The 27,977-nt window shown below is 40.5% G+C and overlaps 1 protein-coding gene across 2 annotated transcripts in view; it reads right to left on the reverse strand.

Annotated features, from left to right (window-relative positions):
* Nucleotides 1-10,071: 10,071 nt before the first annotated feature.
* The window catches only part of F5 (coagulation factor V), an 80,983-nt gene continuing 63,077 nt past the window's right edge, over nt 10,072-27,977 (reverse strand). Inside the window, exons 18-25 of one of the 2 annotated variants that reach the window (XM_027564750.1) lie at nt 26,512-26,628; nt 25,571-25,642; nt 24,028-24,131; nt 23,150-23,305; nt 20,713-20,857; nt 18,081-18,232; nt 13,639-13,821; nt 10,072-11,877 (exon numbers count right to left, since the gene is read on the reverse strand). In XM_027564750.1, the coding sequence (XP_027420551.1) occupies nt 11,731-11,877; nt 13,639-13,821; nt 18,081-18,232; nt 20,713-20,857; nt 23,150-23,305; nt 24,028-24,131; nt 25,571-25,642; nt 26,512-26,628 (1,076 nt within the window). In that variant the 3' untranslated portion in view covers nt 10,072-11,730. The remainder of the gene's footprint in view (nt 11,878-13,638; nt 13,822-18,080; nt 18,233-20,712; nt 20,858-23,149; nt 23,306-24,027; nt 24,132-25,570; nt 25,643-26,511; nt 26,629-27,977) is intronic. The other variant, XM_027564751.1, reaches the window with a different exon arrangement.

The following is a 27,977-nucleotide window of genomic DNA, read 5'->3' on the forward strand; positions in this document are numbered from 1 at the left end:
TCGGGGTCAGACTGCGTCCCTTCGTGGAGATGTGTCTGAACCTCTCGACCCTATCTTTGTTGTAGTCTCTTGCTGTAGTTTTCTTTCTCAGCCTCGCTGTGCACGTTCTCGGGACCTGATCGACTTTGCTGGCTGGCACTGGCAGTCTTCATAATACATACTACAATCTAACCATTCTATGGAGAAGGCAATGGCACCCCACTCCATTACTCTTGCCTGGAAAATCCCATTGATGGAGGACCCTGGTAGGCTGCAGTCCATGGGATCACTAAGAGTCAGACACAACTGAGTGATTTCACTTTAACTTTTCACTTTTATGCATTGGAGAAGGAAATGGCAACCCACTCCAGTGCTCTTGCCTGGAGAATCCCAGGGACGGGGGAGCCTGGTGGGCTGCCGTCTATGGGGTCGCACAGAGTCGGACACGACTGAAGCGACTTAGCAGCAGTAACCATTCTATGAGCTGACTGACAATTCTTCCTAGTTTAGCCTCTGGCACAACTTATTAACGACTCCCTTTTTCAAGCCTTCTTCACTGACAACCAATTCATTTTTTTTCTTGTAAATTTTTACTTAGTTCTGTTTTTAAAATTACTATGGATAATTTACAGTAATTTTAAGCCCCATAACAAGCCTGTGGACTCAAGATGTAAACTACTCTTAAATAGTCTCTATCTCTGTGAAGAGCATAATTAGGTCAGTTAAGTCCACAGATGAAAGTCAATTCAAGCTGTTAAATTCTTTATTTAATTAAGGATAATTAAGGCTTGACCTCTGTGTGAATGGGCTTGCCTGGTGACTCAGATGGTAAAGAATCTGCCTGCAGTGTGGGAGACCCAGGTTCGATCTCTGGGTTGGGAAGATCACCTGGAGAAGGGCATAGCAACCCACTCCAGTATTCTTGTCTGGAGAATCCCACGGACTGAGGAGCTGGGCAGACTACAGTCCATGGGGTTGCTGAGTTGGACACAACTGAGCAACTAACACTTTCACTTTTCTTTCTGTGAGAATGTCTTCGGAACTCTGGCTAGGAATAGCTGAAGCAGAGAGTCATTTTATTTGCCGTGTCCTACTGCTTTTACTGCCGCTAGTTCATAAGCCCATAAGAATTTGGGAGAATTAAGCATTCAGAATTTCCCATAAAATAACTATTAGAAAAACAAAAACAAAAAACCCTGCACAATAAAAACAGTGGCTTGGAACCCTCAGATATTTTAAACCATGTATTAATTAGTCCAGCTGCCTTAAGGTATATGTCAATTATAGAACCAAAACCCACTGCCCCATGACTTGCTTCTTTTTGACCCCTCTAGAGAAATAAATGGTGAAATATTCATGGCTCTTTGGAGGATCTGAACTATTTGACGAATGCCTTTTCCCAGAGTTTTGCCAAATGGTCCTGAACTCAAAATAGGGTGGTTATTCAAAGTTATTCTAAAAAGAGACATGCAGTTCGTAATTTCTTTTAAGAATCTGAAAAACCCTGGAGAATTAATTCCATATTTTCCCCTGGCCATTACATATTTGTGATACACTCATGGCCCCTCTTTTCTAATTCTCAATTAAAATAATCCATCATGTTTTGGATATTATCTGTTAGTTTCCTCTTCCGAGTCATGATTCTACTGCAAGTCATTTAACTCCTTTCAATAGCAAGCAGTGATGATAAAGCAAGCAGTAGACTATGTTATGTCAGTGAAAAAAGTGCTACATAGCAAAGGTTGTGATTTTATCTCAATGACTTCAAACTTTAAACTTAAAAATATGGACATGGTTTTATTTCAAAATAAGAGGGGTTTCAATATTTCTATATAGCATCAGAAATAACCCAAACATCTCACTGATCCCCAAATGAGTATATTTCAAATCAATTAATAGTCCTTATTAATCAATATTCATGTCTACCTGTCTGGGGGGATAGAGCAAACATTATAATTTCCATTTTATGAAAGAGAAACTAGACTGAAAAAGAAGTTGGGTATCTGATCATCTGGTTTCTGGTTCCAGCTCTGACATAAAGCATAGCATCAGGCAGGTTGTCAAAACTTTGTGGCCTTAATTTTTTTCATACATAGGATGACAAAGCTTGACCTCATGCTTTATTCTCATCTCTTCCCCTATCACTCCTATTATTTTCTTGCCCCTATTATACTTTGGTAGATTGGAAGAGATCCTGCCCATTCCTAGAGGGACCTAGGAATAGCTACATAATTTGTGGGGCCCATTGCAAAATGAAACTGTGAGACTCCTTGTTAAAAAATTGTTAAGAAAAAAAAGTATTAAGAATTTCAAGAGGGTGACCCCAGAGCGTTAAACTAAACACAGGGCCCTTCTGGACATGGAGACTCTTTGTAACTGAACAGATCATTTTACACCCGGAGGCTGGTCCCGAAGCGACCAAAGGAAATTTTCCTTCTCATTTTGACACAGTTTTTTGCTCTTAGTGCTTCCCTGATGGCTCAGATAGTAAAGAGACTGCCTGCAATGCAAAAGACCCAGGTTAGATCTCTGGGTTGGGAAGATCCCCTGGAGGAGGAACTGGCAACCCACTCCAGTATTCTTACCTGGAGAATCCAATGGACAGAGGAGCCTATTGGGCTACGGTCCTGGGGTCACAAACAGCTGGACATGACTGAGCAATTAACACTTTCACTTTTGCTCTTAACGGAATGAAAGCAAGAGAAATTTTGGTGGAACAGTGACATGAATCATGAAAGAGAAGCAATAATCCCATTATTAGAAAGACAGTGTTTTAGACTGACCAAGGTGGCGAGATAGGGGGCTCCAGACTCTCCTTCCTCCCACAGATTCACTGAATAAACAATTTCACATGGGTCCATTTCCCTTGAGAGAAATCTAGAAAAAAATTGAGTGACTCCTACACATTGGGTCACTGAGAAAATACCCACATCGAAATGGGTAGGAAGGGCTGAGAAACACATTCACTGCAGAGCCCAGCCCCAGCATAGTGCCTTTCAACCAGGAGAGACGCTCCGCCTCTCTCCAATTCTCAGTTCTCCCTGTGAGCTCTCTTCCTGAGAAGGTTTGCATCACACACCTAGTGCCCAACTTTTGCAACTGCCACCTGAGGAATAGGAATGCCCAGATCACCTAGCTGAGAGAGTCAGTGGAGCTCAGCATTTCCCAGGTCCCACAGGATCTTAGCAAACAGAGAAGGAGTGGTTAAAGGGGTCATGAACACTCCCTGCGGTGACATCCCAGGGTCAGTGCAAAGGGAGCAGTCAGAACCTCCCGTCTCCCAGTTTCTGCCAGAAGGGGTTTCACTGCATACTTCTCCAGCTGCTGCTTGAGGGTCCAGGTTCTAATCAGCCTGGATATCGATGCTATCTGGGATCCCAAAAGCCTAAAAGAGCTGGTGGGTATTTCCCCGACATTCTTACTCTGGCTCACAACAACAACAAAAACCAAGTCAGCAGCTTCTCCCTTGAAATTTGTGCCCCAACTTTGGAAACTGCCACTTGAGAAGTGTGTCCTCAAATCACACGGCTCTGATATCTAACAGGGCTGGACAGTCAGAGTCCCATAGGACCATAATAAAATTTAAAGAGCAGTTTTCTAACAGGCAGGCAAGCACTTTTTGCCGCTATTCCCTCTCAAGGCCCAGTGCAGAGAGAACAGGCAAAAACATTCTTCCTAGTTTCTTCCTAGGAGGGATTTGGGTGTATACTTTCTCAGATGCTATCTGAGGTTCTGGCTTCTAATCAGCCTGCCTGTGGAAGCTGACTGGGGTCTTCCCAGGAGCCTAAAAGAGCTGGTGGGCATGTCCTCTGCTGTCTCACCAAGTCTCCAGCTTCTCCCTGGAAGAAACATACCCACCCATGTAGCACACCAAATATTATGGCTGCTCCATGAGGGACTGGCTGCCAAGGCAACGAGCTCTGGGTACTGATTTGGCTTGGCAATTATGAGTCCCCCAGGACCAAGAAAATGAAGTGGGTGCACAGATACTACAAGAGACTATTCTCTCTAGCTCAGCAGAGTAAGTAGGCAAAAACACCCATTTCCAGGTTTCTCCCTGATAGTTCTATACTGCATGTCTAATGTCTTGACTTTCTTAGTTGTTGCTTGAAAGTCATGCTTCCAATTATCCTCCATCAATGAAAGTGAAAGAGGAGATTGAAAAAATTGGCTTAAAATTCAACATTCAGAAAACTAAGATCATGGCATCTGGTCCCATCACTTCATGGCAAATAGATGGGGAAACAATGGAAAGAGTGAGAGACTTTATTTTGGGGGGTTCCAAAATCACTGCAGATGGTGACTGCAGCCATGAAATTAAAAGACGCTTGCTCCTTGGAAGAAAAGCTATGACTAACCTAGAAAGCATATTAAAAAGCAGAGACATTACTTTGCTAAAAAACGTCTGTCTAGTCAAAGCTATGGTTTTTCCAGTAGTCATGTATGGTTGTGAGAGTTGGACTATAAAGAAAGCTGAGCTCCGAAGGATTGATGCTTTTGAACTGTGGTGTTGGTGAAGACTCTTGAGAGTTCTTGGATTGTAAGGAGATCCAGCCAGTCCATCCTAAAGGAAATCAGACCTGAAAATTCAATGGAAGGACTGATGTTGAAGATGAAACTCCCAATACTTTGGCCACCCGATGCAAAGAACTGATGCTGGGGAAGATTGAAGGCGAGAGGAGAAGGGGACAACAGAGGATGAGATGGTTGAATGGCATCACTGACTCGATGGGCATGAGTTTGAGTAAGCTCCGGGAGTTGGTGATGGGCAGGGAAGCGTGGCATGCTGCAGTCCGTGGGGGTCACAAAGAATCGGACACAGCTGAGCGACTCAACTGAGTTGAACTGAGAGCTGATAGGTAACACAGTTAATAGTCCTCTAGGACCCTAAACAGCCATGTGGGCACTTCCCACTGCCACTGGGACAATGACAGGTCTTAGCGCCCGGCAATCTACTGGGAGCACTAGGAACAAAGAAAGTGGCTTGGTCAATCACAAAAGTTTAAGAGGCAACCAGGACCTCAGGCTAGGCGACTCATGAGGTTCATGTCCTACAGGAGGCAGTCTGTCAAGACTGCAGAGGTGGATGTTTTATCTGATACACAGAAACAAATGCAAAGAATCAAGAAAAAGGAATAAGTGAGAAAATATATTCCAAACAGAAGAACAAGATAAATATCCAGAAACTGACCAGATAGCATCACAGTTAGATTCTACCACATTAGAATTAATACCAGTCCTTATCAAATCCTTCCCAAAAATTGAAGAAAGAACATTCCGAACTTATATTATAAGGCAAACATTACACTTATATTGAAACCAGATGAGGATACAAAAGAAAATTAGAGGCTAATATCCTTGATGAACATAGATACAAAAATGCTCACCAAAATTTTCATAAACTTAACAGTACAGTAAAAGGATCATATGCTATGCTCATGTGGGATTTATCCCTGGTTCAACATTTGCGAATCAAAATATGATATACCACATTCAAAAATTAAAGATAAAAATCATATCTCAATACATGCATAAAAAGTATTTGACAAAATTCAATATACCTTCATGATAAAACGGATCCCCTGGTGGCTCAGACAGTAAAGAATCTGCCTTCAATTCAGGAGACCGAGATTCAGTCTCTGGGTCAGGATGATTCCCCGAAGAAGGAAATGGCAATCCACTTGGGTTTTCTTGCCTGGAGAATTCCATGGCCAGAGGAGCCTGGTGGGCTACAGTTCACGGGGTCACAAAAAGTTGGACATGACTAAGCAACTTTCACATTCATGATAAAAACTCTCAAGTTAGGTATAGATGAAATGCACCCCAGCATAATAAGACCATATCTGACAAGCCCACAACTAACGTACTCAATGGTAAAAAACTGAAAGCTTTTCCCAAAGATCAGAAACAAGAAAAGGATGCCTATGTTCACCATTTCTGTTCAACACGTGGAAGTTATAGCTGGAGCAATTATGCAAGGAAAAAAGAGGCATTCAAATCTGAAAGAAAGAAGTAATATTATTTGCAGATGATATTATATTTAGAAAATCCTAAAGGCTCGACTAAAAAGCCATTGGAATTAGTAAGTAAGTTTAATAAAATTACAGGATACAAGATCATTATACAAAAACTAATTGCATTTCTATACACTGACCTGTTCTCTGTACAATGATCTACTGAAAAGAGAAATTAAGAAAGAAAGCAATCCCACCTATAACAGAATCAAAAATAAAATAAAATATTTAGGAATAAACTCACTCAAGTAAGTGAAAGATCTGTACACTGGAAAGTATAAAACATTGAGAAAAGAAATTAAAGACACAATTAAATTGAAAGATATTTTCTATCATGGATTGTAAGAATGTATATTGTTAAAATGTTCATACTATGCAAAGCAATCTACACATTCAGTGCAATTCCTCTCAAAATTCCAATGGCTTTTTTTCACAGAAATATAAAAAGCAAAAAAAAAAATATATATATATAAAAAGCAATCCTAAAATTTCTACAGATCCACAAAAGCCAATGAATTGCTATAGCAATCTTGAACACAAAGAGCAGAGGTGGAGGCATCCCACTTCCTGATTTCAGCTATGTCATAAAGCTGTAGTAATCAAAACAGTGGGTGCTTCCCAGGTGGCTCAGTGGTAAAGAATATGCCTGCCAACACACGAACCACAGAAGACATGGGTTTGATCCCTGGGTTGGGAAGATCCCCTGGAGGAGGGAATGGCAACTCACTCCAGCATTTTTGCTGGGATAATCCCATGGACAGAGGAGTCTGGCCAGCTATAGTCCATGGGGTCACAAAGAGTTGGACATGACTTAGCAACTGAGCATACGTACACACACAAGCAAAACAGTATGAAATTGGCATAAAGACAGACACATAGACCAATGGAATAGAATTAAAGCCAAGATAAACCCATGAATATATATGGTCAATTAATTTTTGACAAAGGCACCAAAAATATCCAACGGGGAAAGGATAGTCTCTTTAATAAATGGTGTGAAAACTTGATATCCACATGCAAAGGAATGAAATTGGACCTCTATTTTACACCATACACAAAAATCAATTTAACATGTATTAAAGACTTTAATGTTAGACCTGAAATCATGAAACTTCTAAAATAAAATACATAGGATAGCTCCTTGACATTTATCTTGGTAATGACTTTTTTAGATATGACAGCCAAAGCACAGGCAGCAAAAGCAAAAGTAAACAAATGGAATTTACAAAACTAAAAGTTCTGTACAGCAAAGGAAACCATCAACAAAGTGCAAAAGAAATCTATGAAACAGGAGAAAAGGTTTACAAACCACACAATCAACAAGAGATTAATATCCTAAATATTTACAGAACTCATAGAACTCAAGAGCAAGAACACCAAATAACTGAATTTAAAAATAGGCAAAGACCTGAATAGTCCTTTTTCAAAGATGACATGTAGATAGTCAATGGGTATATTAAAAGATACTCAGTGTCACTAATCACCATGAAAATGCATCTCAAAACCATAATAAGGTATCACCTTACACCTATTAAAGTGACTATTATCAAAAAGATAAGAAATAACAAGTGTTGGTGAGGATGTAGAGAAAGGGAACCCTTATACACTATTGGTAGGAATGTAAATTGGTATAGCCACTATGGAAAACAGTATGGAGATTCCTCAAAAAATTGGAAACAGAACTACCATATGATTCAGCAACCCCACTTCTGAGTATATGTCCAAAGGAAAGAAAACCACTAGCTTGAAGACAGAGTTGCACTTCCATGTTCATTACAGCATTTTCACAAAATCTAAGATATAGGAATAATCTAAGTATCTATAGATGGATGAATGGAAAAAGGAAGTGTGGTCTGTATTCACAATGGGGTATTATTCAGCTATAAAAAGAATAAAATCTTATCATTTATGACAACATGGATGAATCTGGAGGGTATCATTCTAAGTGAAATAAGCTAGACAGAGAAAGATAAGCACTGCAAGGTATTACTTCATGTGAAACCCTTTAAAAAAGGCAAGCTTATATAAATAAGGAGTAGAATGGTGGTTGCCAGGAGCTTGCTGGTAGAGGAAATAGGAAGAGGATGATAAAAGGTACAAATTTACTGTTCAGTTCAGTTCAGTTGCTCAGTCGTGTCCGACTCTTTGCAACCCCATGAATCACAGCACGCCAGGCCTCCCTGTCCATCACCAACTCCCGGAGTTCCTCAGACTCACGTCCATCGAGTCAGTGATGCCATCCAGCCATCTCATCCTCTATCATCCCCTTCTCCTCCTGCCCCCAATCCCTCCCGGCATCAGATTCTTTTCCAATGAGTCAACTCTTCTCATGAGGTGGCCAAAGTACTGGAGTTTCAGCCTTAGCATCATTCCTTCCAAAGAAATCCCAGGGCTGATCTCCTTCAGAATGGACTGGTTGGATCTCCTTGCAGTCCAAGGGACTCTCAAGAGTTTTCTCCAACACCACAGTTCAAAAGCATCAATTCTGCGGTGCTCAGCTTTCTTCACAGTCCAACTTTCACATCCATACATGACCACTGGAAAAACCATAGCCTTGACTAGATGGACCTTTGTTGGCAAAGTAATATCTCTGCTTTTCAATATGCTATCTAGGTTGGTTATCGCAGCCATGAAATTAAAAGACGCTTACTCCTTGGAAGAAAAGTTATGACCAACCTAGATAGCATATTGAAAATTTACTGTTAAGATGATTAAATTCTGAGGACCATCAGTATAGCGTGGTGACTACAGTCAATAACATTGTGTTGTATAACTGAAATTTGCTAAGATGGATCATCGAAAAAGCAAGAGCGTTCAAGAAAAACATCTATTTCTGCTTTATTGACTATGCCAAAGCCTTTGACTGTGTGGATCACAATAAACTGTGGAAAATTCTGAAAGAGATGGGAATACCAGACCACCTGACCTGCCTCTTGAGAAACCTTTATGCAGGTCAGGAAGCAACAGTTAGAACTGGACATGGAACAACAGACTGGTTCCAAATAGGAAAAGGAGTACATCAAGGCTGTATATTGTCACCCTCCTTATTTAACTTATATGCAGAGTACATCATGAGAAATGCTGGGCTGGAAGAAACACAAGCTGGAATCAAGAGGGCTGGGCGAAATATCAATAACCTCAGATATGCAAATGACACCACCCTTATGGCAGAAAGTGAAGAGGAACTAAAAAGCCTCTTGATGAAAGTAAAAGAGGAGTGAAAAAATTGGCTTAAAGCTCAACAGTCAGAAAATTAAGATCATGGCATCTGGTCCCATCACTTCATGGGAAATAGATGGGGAAACAATGGAAACAGTGTCAGACTTTATTTTGGGGGGCTCCAAAATCACTGCAGATGGTGACTGCAGCCATGAAATTGAAGGAAACTTACTCCTTGGAAGGAAAGTTATGACCAACCTAGATAGCATATTCAAAAGCAGAGACATTACTTTGCCAACAAAGGTCCATCTAGTCAAGGCTATGGTTTTTCCAGTGGTCACGTATGGATGTGAGGGTTGGACTGTGAAGAAAGCTGAGCACCGAAGAATTGATGCTTTTGAACTGTGGTGTTGGAGAAGACTCTTTCAAGTCCCTTGGACTGCAAGGAGATCCAACTAGTCCATTCTAAAGGAGACCAGTCCTGGGTATTCATTGGAAGCACTGATGCTGAGGCTGAAACTCCAATACTCTGGCCACCTCATGCGAAGAGCTGACTCATTGAAAAAGACTCTGATGCTGGGAGGGATTGGGGGCAGGAGGAGAAGTGACAACAGAGGATGAGATGGCTGGATGGCATCACCGACTCTATTGACATGAGTTTGGGTGAACTCTGGGAATTGGTGATGGATAGGGAGGCCTGGCGTGTTGCAATTCATGGGGTCGCAAAGAGTCGGACACAACTGAGCAACTGAACTGAACTGAACTGAAGATTAGATCTTCAGTATTCTCATTGAAAAAAGAAAAAGTAACTGTGAGGTGGTGGGGATGTTAATTAACTTGGCGGTGGGAATCCTTTTACAATGCACACATATATCAAACCAACATATATACTTTAAATATATTTCTGTTTTTATTTTTTAATTGTGCCTCAAAAATGAAAATTTTTAAACATAAAAAAAGAAAGTAAATGTTTTGTGGATGTTTGAAGCTTTTGAATACATTCATAACGCTCACCCCACTCAGAGGGGCAATAGGTAACTCTGAGAATTAGTATCTGAAGAGGCTCCCAATGACTTACATCTCCTAGAAACAGCTTTGTGTCGTGACATCCTACATTGAGTCTAGACTGGCCTGTGACTTATGTGAATGAGTAGAATACAGCAGTAGTGAGGCTGTGCCAGTTCTGGGCTTGGCTTTCAAAGGACTGGCAGTTTCTGCTTCCTACCTCTTGACCTCTTGCTTTTGGGAGCCTCTATCATGGTGTAAGAAGTCTAGCTCAAGTGTGGGAGGCACCAAGTGGACAGACCATGTGGATAAGCCATGTAATGAGAGAATCTGAAACTACTTGGAGAGGGATAAAGGACCAGCTGTCCCAACACTGAGTTCAGTCTCCAGATGACTAGAGATCCCCAAATAAAGTTAACTGTGCCCAGTCAGCCTACAGAATCAGGAGCAATAATAAATCTGTGGCTGTTTTAAGCACTAAGTTTTGGGGTGGCTTGTTCCACTAAAATAGATCGCCTCACCAGTGATTCTCTCTCATGTGACTTAGAGGCTACCAAAAGGTTACCCAGTCTCACAGTATCTGTAAAACTGTGAGATGCCAAGTTCCCAAGAAAGGGAGTGCTTGAAAGGGGAAGGGAGAGGAGGAGGAGGAAGGGAGAAGTAGAGGCTGGGGCCATAAGGAGAAGGGCACTGAGAGAGAATTTCAGCTGTTTGCCTGGAGCCGGGTCTAGCAGGAACAGCTGCATTTGGGCCAAGAATTCTGATGATCTGTTTGACGGGTATTTGCCTTCCTGTAGGGGAGCCTATGTTTGAAACAGTGTGCCATGTATTTAATAGTACCAGCTAGAATGCAATGAAGGTTACACATTCAGCCATCCCATATTTATTTTAGATCTGTCCTATTAATGATCCCTAACCCTGAACATCAATGTACGCAATCAGTCCCAAGGGAATCCAGGCCAGCGTCACAAGTCTGGCGGGACCACTGAAAATATGTTTACTTATATCTTTACTCCTGGAGGGTCAGAACAATCATTGGCATGTCAGTAAGACAGGGCATTTTAAATACTTGTTCTTTCATGCAGTATGATTTTTTTTTCTCCATTGTCAAGCAAAACATTTAGAAATACTGTTTTTTCCCTATACTCTTAAATCATAGCTCTTTTAAGGGAAAAGGTAGGAATGAAAGTTGTCTGGGTTTATGAGTGGTTTAAGGAAGTAATACTTCTTTTATTAATGTGTATAGCATTTAAGAAAACTATAATGATGAATGTTAATCATATGAATATTACTTATATATAGAATTTTTAATCAGTGGAAGAGAAGCCTTTTCTTGTTGGTTCTTGGTGTTTTCCTATCTATATTCAAATTAATGCAGAAATAATAGTCATCATCTTACTTAGTGGTTATCAGGAGTTATATCATAAAGGTTTTGCATATAAAATTTTATTCTCTAATAGAAAAAAGAGAAATAATGGAAATTTTTTTATACTTAAAATAGCTACAAAATGCATTGCCCACTCTAAGTGGTTTGATATCTTTGAGTCCCTCCTATCTTTTAAAATATTCAATTCTAGTACATATCACAGCCAAAGAGTTCCAAGCGAAGTGCAATACTCTGATTCCATGTTTTAGGAATGATGCGTATAAACCTGGAGATGATTGGTGGGTTGAAAAAGTTCTTCACATGTCCTCTGACATTATTATTTCCTTCGAAAATCTGAAAGCAAAATATGAGAAACTCTTTAATGATGGCATAATGGGTATGGAAATCTTATAACTGAAACTAACATAATATTGTACATCAACTGTATTTCAGTTAAAAAAATATTAACAGGTAATTTTTTGTCTTTTTTAGTTCAAACTGTGGATCTCAATGAACACATACAACTTATCACAAAGATGATCCTCAATTAATTATGAAATCTCACTCCAGACATACCTCTTTAGGGATATCACCTCTCCACTGATCTGAGTTGAAATAGGAAAAAATAAAGAAATCTGATATGGTGCTGTGAAGCAGCCACAAAAACATCTCCACCTTTAGCCCCTTTTGAGTTATGTGACTTTGAGCAAATTACTTATAGACTTTGATTCTCCGTTTTTTCCTCATTGGTAAAATGGAGATAATAGATTTTACCTAGTAGAAGTTGTTGTGAAGATTTTAAGAGCATGTCAACATATGACAAGTGTTTATTAAGTGCCAGATAATAAGCATAAAAATGCATGGTTGCATTTTATTTTAAATGTTAGTAATAGCTAATGATTATGGTTAGTTACTACTAACATTTAAAATAAAACACAATCGTGCATTTTTATGTGTTAATATCCTTTCTGTCATATGCCCTACATCCTCAACTAAACTGTGTTTGAGGTGTGCTTTTGTCATTCTCAGAAAGCTCCCCAAGATTTACACACATCAGAGACTGAGTCACTATTTGTTTATAAAAATGATGTTTACCCTACTATGAGAACATCCTGATACAGTGAGAAATAAACCAAACAAACCAGGGGTTTAGAGAGAGAAAGAGAGATTCAAACCCATTAACTAAGATAAGGGCCGGGTCCATGATGAGCATCCAGTAAACATCCATCCCCTACTCCTGTGCTCCCCCTCGTACTGGTTCAGCCCAGTTCCCACTCCTAGAATATTCAGCTCATCTCCTTAGCTTTGCCTCTAGTAAGATTTTAAATCCACATAGCTAGGAATTTAAGAGTGTGATGGAGTAGTGCATCTTGCAAGAAATTAATCTCCTCATGGGGAAGGATAACAATTGTTTTCTGCTTAGTAACAGTGGCACAGAAAGGCATATGGCCATAGGTATTTGATCAGCCATAAATAACAAATATACCTAAGCTAATGCTAATATGGTAGGTTGTCTAGACCCCTGTTATAGATTGTACGTTTGTGTCCTTCCAAAATTCATGTCTTCAAACCCTCATCCTCAATGAGATGATATTAGCAGGTGGGGCCTTTGGAAGGTGATTAGGACTAGGGATGGGGGTAGGGCCTTCATGGCATCTCCCTCTGCGTGTGCACACACCAAGGAAGGCCATAGGAGGGCACAACAAGGAAGACTGCCCTCACCAAGAACCTGCCCATGGTGGCACCCTGAGCTAGGATTCTAGCCTCCAGAACTGTGTGAAATAAGTGTTTTGTTTGTCGCCCAGGCTGTGGTAACTCATTACACAGCCCAAGCAGGCTGAGAGGACTCTTTCTTTCACCATCTTCCTCAATCAGAGACAGTTAAACTTCACACCATCCCCTGTTGTTCTCGTGATTTTGTAGGTGACTCAGTCAAAACAGAAAGATAGTATACACGGTCCCTGTCCCAAGACCAGGTCCAGGACTTAGAAGACTTAAAGAGGGATGCACATCAATGCACACTTATCAAATACAAGAGCTATTTGCAAATCTGAGGTACTGTTCTCATCACAGCAGTTTTCAAACTGTTTTCTTTTTGCCAAGATCTCCCTGTACCTTGTCCACCATTGAGGATTTCTCCCTGTAAGGTTTCCAGTCCGTTCCCTGGTCACTGTAGTGGATGGTGTAGCTCTTCACATACATTTCAGAGGACAGAGACTTGCATCCTTGTGTTACAATCGCAGTTATCTTCTTGATTTTGAGCAGATCAATTTGTAACCACTGATTGTTGTTGTTTGCCTATGAAAATGATTAGAACAATGGATAAGACAGAGGTTAAAACCTTTGCTTTTTTTAGATCAAGATATTCAGAAATGCGTTGAGGTCAAAGGATTTCTTTTCTGTCTCATCCCTGAGAATTCCCTTTCTCCTAGAATCCTCCCCTGTTCCTTCTCATTTATCATCGGCATGTACTTCCGGAATATTTTACACATTGTACAAGTTATTTGTTTATGTGTATTCCTTACTCTTTGAGGGCAGGGACTTAGCTTTGTTTCCAGGTACTTAACACAATGTATGGCACACAGATGGTGCTCAAAAAATATTTTATCCGAGGAAAAAATCAATTGCTAAATTATCTAAATATTTTTCTCCTAAGCAAGTTGGTTTAAAATACTATGATGGTATAGTATAAAATGCATTGCAGTATACATTAAGTGCAAATACTGTTTGATTCCCTGTTTGATTCCCCTTATACAAGATGCCTAGAATGGTCAAAGTCATAGTCAGAAAGTATATTGATAGATGCCAGGGGCCATAAGGTGAGGAGGGGTGGGGAAGAGAAATAGGGAGTTAGTGTTTAATGGGGACAGAATTTCAGTCTAAGAAGGTGAAAAATTTGGGAGACGAATGATGGTGAGAGTTGCACAACAATGTGAATGTACTTAGTTCACTGAACTGTACAGTTAAATATGGCTTAAAATAGTACGCTTTATATTATGTGACTTTTACCACAATGAAAAGAAGAGAATTAAATACTATGATGATATTATTGAAGTTATCTGGGGAAGAACTAGATAGTCTACTCTCTCTTACTTATTTTAGAAAAGCTCCAGTTTTCTTTCCATTGCTAATGTCAAATAGAAAAGGTCCAATTTCTTCTTTTCCGATAGTTCAAGTAAACATGTTATTTGAGAGACTTGATAAAGCTACACCCAGGGCTGCACATGTCATGGTAGTTGTCATGTCTCTGGCCTAAACAAAATGCCTAATCACATGTTTGGCATTAAGTGCTTGGAGAAAGAGGATCAGAAAGACTAATTAGGTTTTGGAATAACTTGAGATTAATTTTCATCTTTGGGAGATTTATCCTGGCCCATAGTCTCATTTGGGCTTCCCTAGTAGCTCAGTGATAAAGAATCCACCTGACAATGTGGAAGACGCAGGTTCGATCCCTGGGTCAGGAATATCCCCTGGAGAAGGAAATTGCAACCCACTCCAGTGTTCTTGCCTGGGGAATCCCATGGACAGAGGAGCCTGGTGGGCTGCAATCCATGGGGTCTCAAAGAGTCAGACACGACTTAATGACTAAACAACAATGTAGTCTTGTTCAATTCTACATGAAATAACCAATGTATATTTTCTCAACGTCACTCATATATACATGGCTGTATGTATATAAACATACGCTACAATCACGTTACTGTATTTTTAAAGCAAATTAATTAAATATACTCTATTAGATAATTTGGGTTAATTTAACACCCTGTAGTGACATCTACTGGTGTTTTAGTGTGTCTTCAAGGTTGTGTGAATGATACAGAATGCATATAGGTAACTAGAAGATTTTTGTAGGTGTATATCTTTTTGTCTCTACCATAAAAGAGATAGAGACACTTGTGCACATACCTGCACATGCCTGGTTTAGACTTTCAGCCTCTCTAAAGAAGCTCTATAAAAGACATTTTATACTAATTGAAGGTTAAGTGAAACAAACAGTTCTGACCTAAAATTCCCTGGTTGCCTTGCATGGCATGTGGGATCTTAGTTCCCTAACCAGAGATCAAACCCATGCATCTGCAGATAAAGTATGGAGTGCTTATTACTGGATTTCCAGGGAATGATAATTATGTTTTATTATCTTATTTATATTATATGGCTTTTCTGGTAGCTCAGCTGGTAAAGAATCTGCCTGCATTGCAGGAGACCCCGGTTCGATTCCTGGGTCAGGAAGATCTGCTGGAGAAGGGATAGGCTACCCACTCCAGTATTCTTGGTTTCCCTTGTGGCTTAGCTGGTAAAGAATCTGCCTGCAATATGGAAGACCTGGGTTTGATCCCTGGGTTGGGAAGATCCCCTGGAGTAAGGGAACAGCTACCCACTCCAGTCTTCTGGCCTGGAGAATTGCACTATACAGTCCATGGCGTCGCAGAGTCAGACACGACTGAGTGACTTTCACTTCACTATTTATATTATAGAAATTAAAAAAAAATGTTATACAACACTGTCACTTTTATTACTTTAATTTCTGTGGGTCTCAGTTTTCCCCTTTTGCAAAATTGCAAAATGAGTACTTGGGTTGCTTCAGATGGTACAAAGACCACAGATCTGTTTATTTGGAAAGTGAGATTCCTGATTCAGCCACCAGGCTAAACTAAAATTATTTAATTTCCTTTGTGTTTAGACTTGGCTACAATCCACAGAGTCACAGACTACAATCCATAGAGTCACAGAGTTGGACACGACTGAAGCGACTTAGCACGGACGCATGTGTTTAGACTTAAAAGAAAAATCTGGACCAGATGCTTTGTAAAAACCCCTTGCCTTTCTAATTTTCTGTGAGTCGATGGTAGTTGAGAAATGAATTTCAGGGCACAGACATTGGTCCCCGAGACTATCCAAATGGAGTCTGTGCTAAGTCTCTTCAGTATGTCTGACTCTTTGTGACTCTATGGACTATAGCCCACCAGGCTCCTCTATCCATGAGATTCTCCAGGCAAGAATCCTGCAGTGGGTTGCCATGCCCTCCTCCAGGGGATCTTCCCAACCCAGGGATCAAACTTCCATCTCTTATGTCTCCTGCATTGGCAGGTGGATTCTTTACCACTAGCGCCACCTAGGAAGCCCTAAGATGGGGTCCAAACTCTTGTTTACTCTGCTTGCACAATACAACTCCCTTTTCCTTTCTGGTGGCCTAATTTAAGATTAGGACGCAGGATGCTATAGAGAGTCCAGGGAATTGGAGTGTAGCTTTCTTAAGAGAGGGGCTTCCCTGAGCTATCAATTGATAGCTCAGTTGATAAAGAATCTGCCTACAATACAGGAGACCCCGGTTCAATTCCTGGGTCAGGAAGATCCACTGGAAAAGGGATAGGCTACCCACTCCGGTGTTCTTGGGCTTCCCTTGTGGCTCAGCTGGTAAAGAATCTTCCTGCAATGCAGGAGACCTGAGTTCGATCCCTGGGTTGGAAAGATCCCCTGGAGAAGGGAAAGGGCTCCAGTATTCTTGCCTGGAGAATTCCATGGACTGTATAGTCCATGGGGTCACAAACAGTTGGACACGACTGAGTGACTTTCACTTCCTTAAGAGAGAGCGTTAGGTGGATAGAAAATAGGGAACTTGGCTTACGTTGATTGACTGGACTGTTTTGATTTCTTATGGCATTCTGATTTTCCAGATCAGTTGAAGAATGAAATAAATATGAGTCAATATTAATAGTTACCGTAGAACTAAGTTACCTTAATTACTCAATGGGCTAACATCTAGGGCAATATAACTCTCTGTGAGATGTTTATAAAACTTAGATCACAGATTTTAAAACCTGGTTTGGCATCATTTTATGATGTCACCAATACAAAGGAGTGTTACAGAGTTCTGAAAAAACAGGAACAAAAAAATTTAAATGACACTCTTAATAAAATAAAGGATAGTGCTAGATTGTGGAGGGAACCAAAGAAGAGAAGATGGTACAAATCTAAATCATTTACTGATAATGTAAGTTGTCTCAATCAGGAGCTGGCAAAATACAGCCCAAGGCCCAGTCTGGCCTACTGCCTGTTTTTGTAAATAAAGTTTTATTGGAACACAGCCATGCTCATTCATTTACATATTGTTGATGACTGCTTCCTGCAACAGTGGTAGAGTTGAGTAATTATGACAGAGAATGTATGGCTCACAAAGCCTAAAATATTATCTGGCCCTCTGCAGAGAAGTTTTGCCGGCCCCTAGAAATGGCAACCCACTCCAGTGTTCTTGCCTGGAGAATCCCAGGGATGGCAGAGCCTGGTGGGCTGCTGTCTATGGGGTCGCACAGAGTCGGACATGACTGAAGCGACTTAGCAGCAGCAGCAGCAGTCTAAATCAAGACCACAGAGATGGTAACTTCTCTCTGAGCTAAAACTGTCCAGACAACACACATCCTAGTTTTCAGACATAGGATCATACTCTGTAGAAACAAGGGAGGATCTTCTGGCTTCCCAGGTTCCCATGTTCCCTGGAGTGAGGGCCTATGCCTTCTTCAGAGAGACTGAGAGAACTCCATTCACAGAGGACAGTTCACCTTAGCTTGCCAGGCATTTACATGGCCCTGGGCATTAAGACGTGCAAGGAAGGGTTCCCAGTAATTTCCCCACCAAGACTTTTTAAACGAGGAAGCGGTGATTTGCTTGTTTTCTATCTTTCCACTTTCCATACCCAGCGGTGTGGAGCATCCTGTCAAGAGAAAAGTAATGTGATTATTTACACACCACCGGTACTCCTTGTATGGTATTTTGTACTTCAGTGAAGACAAATAATATTACTGCTAAGTAACAACAAAACAACCATCACAGCAATGTTTTCAGTCTATACATGTATTACTTAATGCTCTTAAATAGCTCCATTTTACAAATGAAAAAACAAGCACAGCAAGGAAAAGAAACTTGACTAAAGTAACACTGCTAAAAGAATCAGAAACTAGATTTGAGCCCAGGCAGTCTGACATCAAATGCCATGTTCTAAACATCTAAAGTCATTTCTCTCCTTCAGAGAGTCATGGAAACGTTGGTCTCTGCTTTCAGGTAGACAATATTCCTAAACATCCATGTATATAAGTGAAAGTGAAAGTGTTAGTTGCTCAGTCATGTGCTACCCTTTACCCCATTGACTGTAGCCTGCCAGGCTCCTCTGTCCATGGGATTCTCCAGGCAAAAATACTGCAGTGCTAACCATTCCCTTCTCCAGGAAATCTCAACCCAGAGATCAAACCCGGGTCTCCTACATTGCAAGCTGTTTCTTTACCATCCGAGCCACCTGGGAAGCCCCTATGTATATAAAGTGTCACAGAGACAAGACACTTTGTTCTTGCTAGTAAGTCATGTAGACATTTTCTTGAAGTGATACCTTACTTTCTCCAGGAAAAAAGAGGCTTAAAAGAAGGATGTCTGTCATAGATACTAATTATAAACATCAAGAAAGTGAAGAGATTTTAAAATTAATGCTTCTTGTATAGAAAATGGAGGTTTTAAATAGACTAGCATTGTTGAATGCCACATTTTAGGGTAGCTTGACTCTATGACCTGAACAAATGACCAGTTAACATCATATACCATAAGGAAAGAAAAAAAAAAAAAAATGACTCAAAGAGCTGTTTCAGGGCTTCCACATGGCTCAGTAGCAAAGAATCTGCCTCCAATGCAGGAGATGTGGGTTTGATCCCTGGGTTGGGAAGATCCCCCTGGAGGGGGAAATGGAAATCCACTCCAGTATTCTTGCCTGGAAAATTCCATGGACCAAGGAGCCTGATGGGCTGCAGTTCATGAGGTCGCAAAGAGTCAGACACAACTGAGCATGCACACGCTATGCTATGGAGCTGTTTCAAATTTTCCTGCTTATATAAAATTTGCATTTTATGTGGAGGATATTATATACCATGGCTATCTGGACATGGGTAAAATGCCCTTTCCATATCCCTCATGAATATCAAGAGTTTATTGTATTATTATCTGCTTTGATAAGAAACTGATTCCAAGATTCAGTTACTTTCTCCACTGTGAGCTGTGCTTTTATCCTCTACCTGAGAGAAGGTGCTGTACCTTGCCAGCAGGTGTGCCGCAGCAAGTTTTAGGTATGTTTGTATATTGATCTCCCTCCTCCCTCAGCCCTTGAGCAACTTGGTGGTGCCTGGATCAGCCAAGCCCAGGGTGGTCTGCTTCATTCTTTTACTGTGGACTGTGAGACCGAGGTTATATTCTATATATGCTTTGAAGTAAAAAATGTTGGAAAGTACCACTTTAAGAGAGAAGAATAGTTGATGAGAACCTTAAACATCTTATTATATATAGAAGAATTTTATTATTGCCATTTATGATTGCCTAGATTTATATATACCACAGGTCACATTACATCCCCTGAAAAACAGAAACTTACTTAGAAAAGGCTTGGGTACCTACATAGAATGTGAAACAGAACACAGAGTTCAATCAAGGTTTCAGGAAGTTGGGAAGCAGATTTAGTTCTCAAAAACAATTATTGACTACCTAATATATGCCAGTCGGAGAAGGCAATGGCACCCCACTCCAGTACTCTTGCCTGGAAAATCCCATGGATGGAGCAGCCTAGTAGGCTGCAGTCCATGGGGTCGCTAAGAGTCGGACACGACTGAGCGACTTCACTTTCACTTTTCACTTTCATGCATTGGAGAAGGAAATGGAATCGACTTAGCGTTGGAGAAGGAAACTGAAGCGACTTAGCAGCAGCAGCAATATATGCCAGTAATGTTGCAAGACACTTTTATTATATTAAAGTCTGAGTGACCTGGTTGGAAGGCTTTTAGAAGGGTCAGACCCGGTTTGACTCTCAATTCTTATTGGAAATGGGCTGGTGGAGGTCATGCTTTGCTAAGGTCCTTCTTTGGAGGTCAGAGCAGTGTCCATATGGTCCAAACATTGTTCAGAGAGATGGTGCCTGCCCTCTGGCTGCTAGAACCAGTCTCAGTCTAGATCATTCCTTGAATGGAACCTGTGTTTCACAGAGGTTTTTCTAGGAGCCTTAGTAATTGGAGAAAACTAAAAATTCTACTCATTCTCCCATATGCCCCAAATCTTGACTCGATGAATAGCAGCGAAAAAATGTCCGTGGGGTCACAAAGAGTTGGACACGACTGAGAGACTGAACTGAACTGAGCAAGAAAATAATGCATCTGTGTTCCTTACCATTAACCTCACAACCTTGCAGCTCCAATCGAAGGGCAGGTTTGTTATAAGATCCAGTTGGAGAGATCCTAATGTATCTAGCCACAACAGGTGGGTCAATCTGATTCTCTTTTATTGTAGAAGCATCTGAATTGCCACCAAAATACTAGAGGAAAAGAGGAAAATTTAGTTATGTAACAATTCTCTATAAAGTGATTTTATAATAAAATTTTCATCCAATTTAATGTTGTAATATTACATTTTCAGGTAGCCTGAGTCAAATTAATTTGGTCTTAAAAGATAATTGGGAATACTTCCACTTCAGGAAGATAGTATAGATGAATTTTGCCCTGTTCCTCCTGCTGAGTACAACTGAAAACATAGAAAGACTCTGAAAGTGGAGAAGAGAAGGCAGGCTGGCTAGGGTTCTCAGGACCCAAGGAACAACACGGTGTCAGTCCCCTGGGTTTTCTTTTTACCTCATATACAGACTTATAAGTAAGGGAGCCGGGAATCAGGAGCCACCAATAGGTACAGGCAAACAAACAAAAACAGAATAAACAGCGAAAGCATTTTTTCTCTGGCCTCAGGACCGGAAAAGGCAGTCTAGCAAGACTGAAAACTTGGAGGCAACAATTGTTCTACTATAAGCCAAACACCATAGGCTAGAAAACAGTGTCCCCTTCCCTATCAACAGCTGCAAAGGCCAGATGGGGAACCTAGACTCCCATGCTCATGAAACTGTAACGAGGCACCCCAACACTGTCACTGGAGTCCTGGCAGAGAAAACAAAATAGAGACCCTGGATTTCCATCTCTTCTATCTTATAATAAGGCTTTCCCTCTTGTGGTGTCAGTGGAGACCATTCCATCCCTACCTATTTGCAAGGAGGAGAGGGGTCCCAGCTCACGCGTCAACAGAGGAGGCCAAGTGGAGAATGGACTGTGACCTCTACCTGGCAGTAAAGAGGCTGTGTCCCATCCCCCTTCCCTGGCAGAACAGTGTCAGAAAAAGCCAAGGAAAATCATAGATAAGAGCAGATATCAGTAGCATTGTAAACAGAAAAGCAACAGCTAAGAGCAATCAAACAAAGGGCCAGTTCTTTAAAAAGATTAAAGAAAATTGGCAAATCTGAAGTAAGACTGATAAAGCGAAAAAGAGAAGAGATTCATGTTACCAATATCATAAATGAAATAGTCAATATCACTACAGACCCTACACAAATCAAAAGGACAGTAAGGGAATAATACAAGTAACCTGTACATGTATATTTAACAACTTAGAAGAAATGACTCAATTGACTGAGAAAACACAAACTATCCCAATTCACCCAAAATGAAATAGATAATCTGAATAACATGTAACTATTAAAAAAAATGAATTTGTAATTTTAAAAGTCCCAGAAAAGAAATCTCCAGGTCCATGTGGCTTTTACTGATGAATTATACCAAAAGTTTAAAGAATTAATGTCCATACTAGATAATCTCTTCCAGAAAATAGAAGAGCATGCTACCTAATTTATGTTATAAAGCTAGTATTATTCTCACATTAAAACAAAAGGACAGTAGAAACAAAACTATACACAGATAACCCTCACAAACATAGATGCAAAAATCTTTAAGCTTTAAGAGAGTACACAAATTAATCTTTAATTTGTGTACTCTCTGCAATACTGATTGCTATGATTCACAATTTAAGGTTTTCATGATCTATTCTAAGGTTATAGTGCAAATGATTTATTATAAGAAATAGCTAAATGATGACATAGAAGATAGTAAAATAGTAAACGATTTACAGAAAAAAAATGAAACTGATTCAAGGTTATCAGTATAATAATGGTGGACTGATCCTTGTATTCAGATAGCTTTCTTTGGAGAGAGGAGCATGGGAGGAGGGGAAGGATTTGGGCTTGGAATAACTGGGTCATTGGGAATAACCCTGGCTGAGCCTTTGGAAGATCCAGCAGGGGGACATCACGCCTCAGGCGTGACAGCAAAAAAAAAAAAAGAAAGAAAGAAAGAAACAAATGTGAGAATCATACTGCCTCAGAGCATTGCTGGTATTAACACTATTTCCTTCACTTGGGGCTTCCTTCAGTTACACTGAACTAAAGAACAAAATGAAAGGTGAGAGTAAAATCGAAAATTGGTGGCCAAATTTTAGCATGGGCTCTTTAAGACACACAACCAGATATTCTGCTGTATATCATCTGCCAATCTGAGAAGTTTGGATACTTAGTTTGATGAAAAAGAGATTTTTCTTGCAAGTTTTATGGAGTTTTGAAATTTCAGAAGTTAAGGTTTTTTTTTTTTTTAGTTTATAATATACAGACACATCACTTTACCACTTTTCTTCATAAAACACTAAAAATGCCATCTGTATTTATAACACCCAAAAGGTATTTTTTTAAAAGATATAGTAACCCTAGGCTTGGGGAGAAACAGTGGTGCCCACAGACCATCACATTCCTTGTGCTGTTCCCTTTGAAGATCCGCCAGTTTTTCCGATCCAAGCTGTAAGCCACACAGAACTCGGTGGTGTAGTAGGGCTTCAGGTAGTGTTTGGCGCCCTGGGTCTGGATCCCCGTGAGCAGGACTTCCTTTTGCATGTCTACCTGCAATGTAGCAAAGCCACTGAGCAGCACTATCCTTGTCAACAAGTCACACACACACTGCCTGAGGTCAATGCACAGCTAACTTTCCTTAGAACAAAATAACAGCAAACAAACTAATAAAATGGCTAGGTGCAACCCATATTTGAACACAGGATACCTGAATTTGAATCCAAACTCAACCAGAAACTAGTTGAGTGTGACATTGGGAAGTTAGTTAATCCCTCCGTGCCTCAGTTTTTTTCATCTATAAAACTGGATATTGCTAGACTAACCGGGAGTTGGTGATGGACAGGGAGGCCTGGCGTGATGCGATTCATGGGGTCGCAAAGAGTCGGACACGACTGAGCGACTGAACTGAACTGAACCTCACAGGTTTTGAGTATGTAAAGTACTTAGAATGCTGCCTAGCACCTAGTAATTGCCATTTCCCTTAACAACATTGCAAGAACAACAAGAAGAAATTATTAAACCACTGTCATTTTTTATTACAATAGTAGTAACTATTATCAGGTTGGGCCTTCCCAGGTGGCTCAGGCAAGGCAGGAGCCACAAGTTCAATCCCTGGGTCGGGAAGACCCCTAGAGGAGGAAATGGCAAACCACTCCAGTATTCTTGCCTGGAGAATCCCATGGACAGAGGAGCCTGGTGGGCTACAGTCCATGGGGTTGCAAAAAGTTGGACATGACTGAGCATGCATGCATTATCAGGTTAGTAAGACATACCTGGATCCAAGGTTCAGGGTTAAATTCCGTTGAAAGTTTTTCTGCAATCCAAGCATTGTATGATCCACCATTGTTTAACCTTGCTAATTTGGGTTCCCAATAACCTAAATACAAAGGAAGAAAATAATTTATTCAGAATTAAAACAAAATGAACATCCAGCTAGCAATTTCTCAAGTGAATTTAGTCCCAGTGGAAAATCAGATTTCTAAAGGAACATCTGTTTTAGTTAGGAAACCAGGCAATGGAAACAGGCCTCAGCTACTAAGTTAGTCCCTGATGATGAGATCTTGGTTTCAGGCCTGTGCTTGGACAGCTGTCAACCACCACCCACCCCCTTTTCTTAAATATAGGTCATGTTTATTTTTTCTCAGTTATGCTGATGTGGTTTCTGCTGAGTGTGCCTGCATAACAGAAAGATATGGGGCAGATTTATGGGAGCCTCATGATCCTTTCCCCCTGGGGGAGGAAATGGCAACCTACTCCAGTATTCTCCAGTCTATGGAGAATCCCATGGATAGAGAAAGGGCTACAGTCCATAGGGTTGCAAAGAGTTGGACATGACTGAACAGACTTAGCTTGTACACATGCATGATCCTTTACATTTGACCTCTTGATCTTGACAAGAGTTTGAAGGCAAAGAGAGGAAATTGAGGAGTTTGTGATGCACAGTGGGTGAACAAAAAATTTCTTGAATAGATGAATGGTTGACACAGCAAAGGGGTCTACAAAGGTCCGTGTAGTCAAGGCTATGGTTTTTCCTGTGGTCATGTATGGACGTGGGAGTTGGACTGTGAGGAAGGCTGAGTGCTGAAGAATTGATGCTTTTGAACTGTGGTGTTGGAGAAGACTCTTCAGAGTCCCTTGGACTGCAAGGAGCTCCAACCAGTCCATTCTGAAGGAGATCAGCCCTGGGATTTCTTTGGAAAGAATGATGCTAAAGCTGAAACTCCAGTACTTTGGCCACCTCATGCGAAGAGCTGACTCATTGGAAAAGACTCTGATGCTGGGAGGGATTAGGGGCAGGAGGAGAAGGGGACAACAGAGGATGAGATGGCTGGATGGCATCACTGACTTGATGGACGTGAGTCTGGGTCAACTCCGGGAGTTGGTGATGGACAGGGAGGCCTGGCATACTGCAATTCATGGGGTTGCAAAGAGTCGGACACGACTGAGCGACTGAACTTAACTGAACTGAACTGAATGGGAACTATATTATGTTGCCTGTAAGAGCCTGTGGTTCCGGCTGGAATATTACACAGTTTAGTCCCATTGACACCTTTACATTCTATAAAAAAATCAGTGATGAGTAAATTCTGCTTAGAAAATACACGTAACAAAGTAAAAGTTCCATGGCTAGAGATTATATCTCTGGGGGGTCAGTAATTAGATATTTTACTGCCGTTTTACTATCAAAATGTGGTAGAAAAAAGCCTTGAGAGGAGCAATGACCCATGGAGGCAGGGTCATCATGTATGGTTTTGCAGGCTGTATACAGCACAACTGTAGGAGGTCCCTTTCACAGGCTATGATGCTACTACTTACCCCAAAACTCAGAAGCCTGGATCTGTGAGTCAGCTATCAGGCCAGTGCTTAGTCCCATTGGCATCTTACATTCTATAAGAAATAGAACAATGAATAAACTTTGCTTAGAAAGCACATATAACAAAGTAAAAATCTCCATGGCTAAAGATATACCTCTTCTGGGTCAGTAATTAGTTGTTTTCACCTATCTGTGTGGCAGCTCACTTAAATATGTCTGATCATAAAATCATAAATGAACTGGCAAGACTGATACTTAATAGAAATGAAAATTAATGACGCCTTAGTGGAAAACAACTTATCCAGAAGTGCAAACAGTTTTTAAATTGATTTCCATATTTTTGTATCTTAAAATAAGCCATTTTACAATATTAAGTACCCTTTATAAGACTGTGTTCTCAAAAGTTGACCTGAAAGTTACAATGTTATTTATGTGCTGAACAAAGAAGGGAATGCTAGCCACTAAGCTATTTGGATGTTGACACAGTGCTTGGTACTCAACAGGTGCTTAATAAGTGCTGGCTGGCTGGATTAGTGGATGGACAGATGGAAACTGTGTTTCTTGAATACCAAAATGCCAAGTTCAGTGACTATCTTGGTCAAAGCTGAATTCCTGGTATCTTTCCCTTCCTCTACTCTAGAAGTCTGGAGAATTTCTCTTATGCGCTTTCCCGTGGTTCACAAATCATGAAGGAGGATGCTTTAGTTCGCTTCAGCAAATGAGAGGAATGCCTTTGGTTTGAACCATTTAGTTTAAGATTCCTAGCAGACTGATGTTTGCAATCAGACTCTAGGTCGAAATAAAAGCAGTTACTGCTACAGATCATGCTTCTGTTGTGTCAGAGTTCTCAGAGTTGAATATTTCCAACCTAAAACTTGGTAATATTCTAGGAACAGGTACTCTCCTGCTAAAACAAAAAAATAATGTGGCTCTTGGATGATACCTCTGTCTACAATGAGAAATGGTGTCTGCATCCCTGCTCTCTGAATTTCTCCAACTTCCGTGTCTAGGAGCCACCAGCCAGGTTTTGATGCCTTCATTTCAAGAGTTTTAAATGAACCTAAAATAAAAGACAACATTACATACCCAAAGATTAACAGGCTAACACTGGTTGACTCCTACCAAAGAATCCTAAAATCTCTGCATGGCAAGTGATTTAGAATATAACTTGAATTAGCCATTTCTCTTTAGACAGTATTACAGGTGTATCAAAACAAACAACAACACACACACACATTCACTAAAAACAAATTGCCCTGGGACCTTAAAAAATCTCCAATACCCCTTACAAAAAGAAATGTTTCATTTATATAAATATCATGTTACAGTTAACCCATACATAATGCAGCTTATCAAAGCAACTTTGAATGATAGTCATTGGGCCTCACAAATCTTGTACATGTTTCCTTCTCTTCATTTTTCTAGTTTTTCTTTTTTATATGAGAAAATTAAAATAAAACATCCTTCCCCCATGTTTCATATTTTCTATGAAGTTTACATTTTAGATAGAAGTGTACAAACATTGTTTCAGAAAAGCACTGAAAAAATGAAATTTCTGAAACCTCTGATTATTCATTCTGGTATTTAACATTTCCTACCACTAGTTAATACTTATATTCTATTGACTATGATCTGTGACCATTTCCTAGATTGTGAATAAAAATTAATAGCTGATGGCCATCCTCCTCAGACACACTAAAAAAAGATCTCCAGCCTTCTACTCTCTAATGCAGGTGTTAGGTGTAAAGATTTAAGTGGGCCAGTTCCCTGACCCACTTCTCCCAGGCTAGTGGAAGGGATAATTGATCTGGTAATACTTGGTGAGAAGTTAGGGGTGAGCCTGACCTAACCCTTTCTTTCTGTCCCTGATTTTAATAGAGTGGCTTTTGATAGCTTTGTTAATCAGAAACTGGTGTATTGCATACAAACAGAACCCCTTTTCCCCGTGTGTGAGAGTGCTGTTGCTCCAGTCGTTCTTTCTGTAGTGTCCTATTAGGGTGTGTCAAACTAAAGTCTGGAGGGCGTAAGTTTGCTTCTGACCTTTAGCAGCAGGACAATCCCATTTTCAGGTCATATGCCAGCAATAAGTACGTTCCTTAAACACAAAAAGTTACTTACACTATAATTATTTTTGTTTGTTCGGCAGATTTGTTGGGCACTTGTTTCACATGTTCAACCCTTCTGAGTGTATGCGCAGCCACCAATAGGCAGAAGTCTCAAGGAACCTCCTGCTGTGAAGCTGTAGCTTACTCAGTGTGTGATTTGTTTTGTTGTTTTAGTTGCTCAGTGGTGTCCAATTCTTTTGTGACCCCATGGACTATAGCCCACAAGGCTCCTCTGTCATGGAATTCTCCAGGCAAGAATACTGGAGTGGGTTGCCATGCCCTCCTCCAGGGGATCTTCCCAACC

The sequence above is a fragment of the Bos indicus x Bos taurus genome, chromosome 16 (genome assembly GCF_003369695.1).
Source record: "Bos indicus x Bos taurus breed Angus x Brahman F1 hybrid chromosome 16, Bos_hybrid_MaternalHap_v2.0, whole genome shotgun sequence".
Lineage (NCBI taxonomy): Eukaryota > Metazoa > Chordata > Mammalia > Artiodactyla > Bovidae > Bos > Bos indicus x Bos taurus.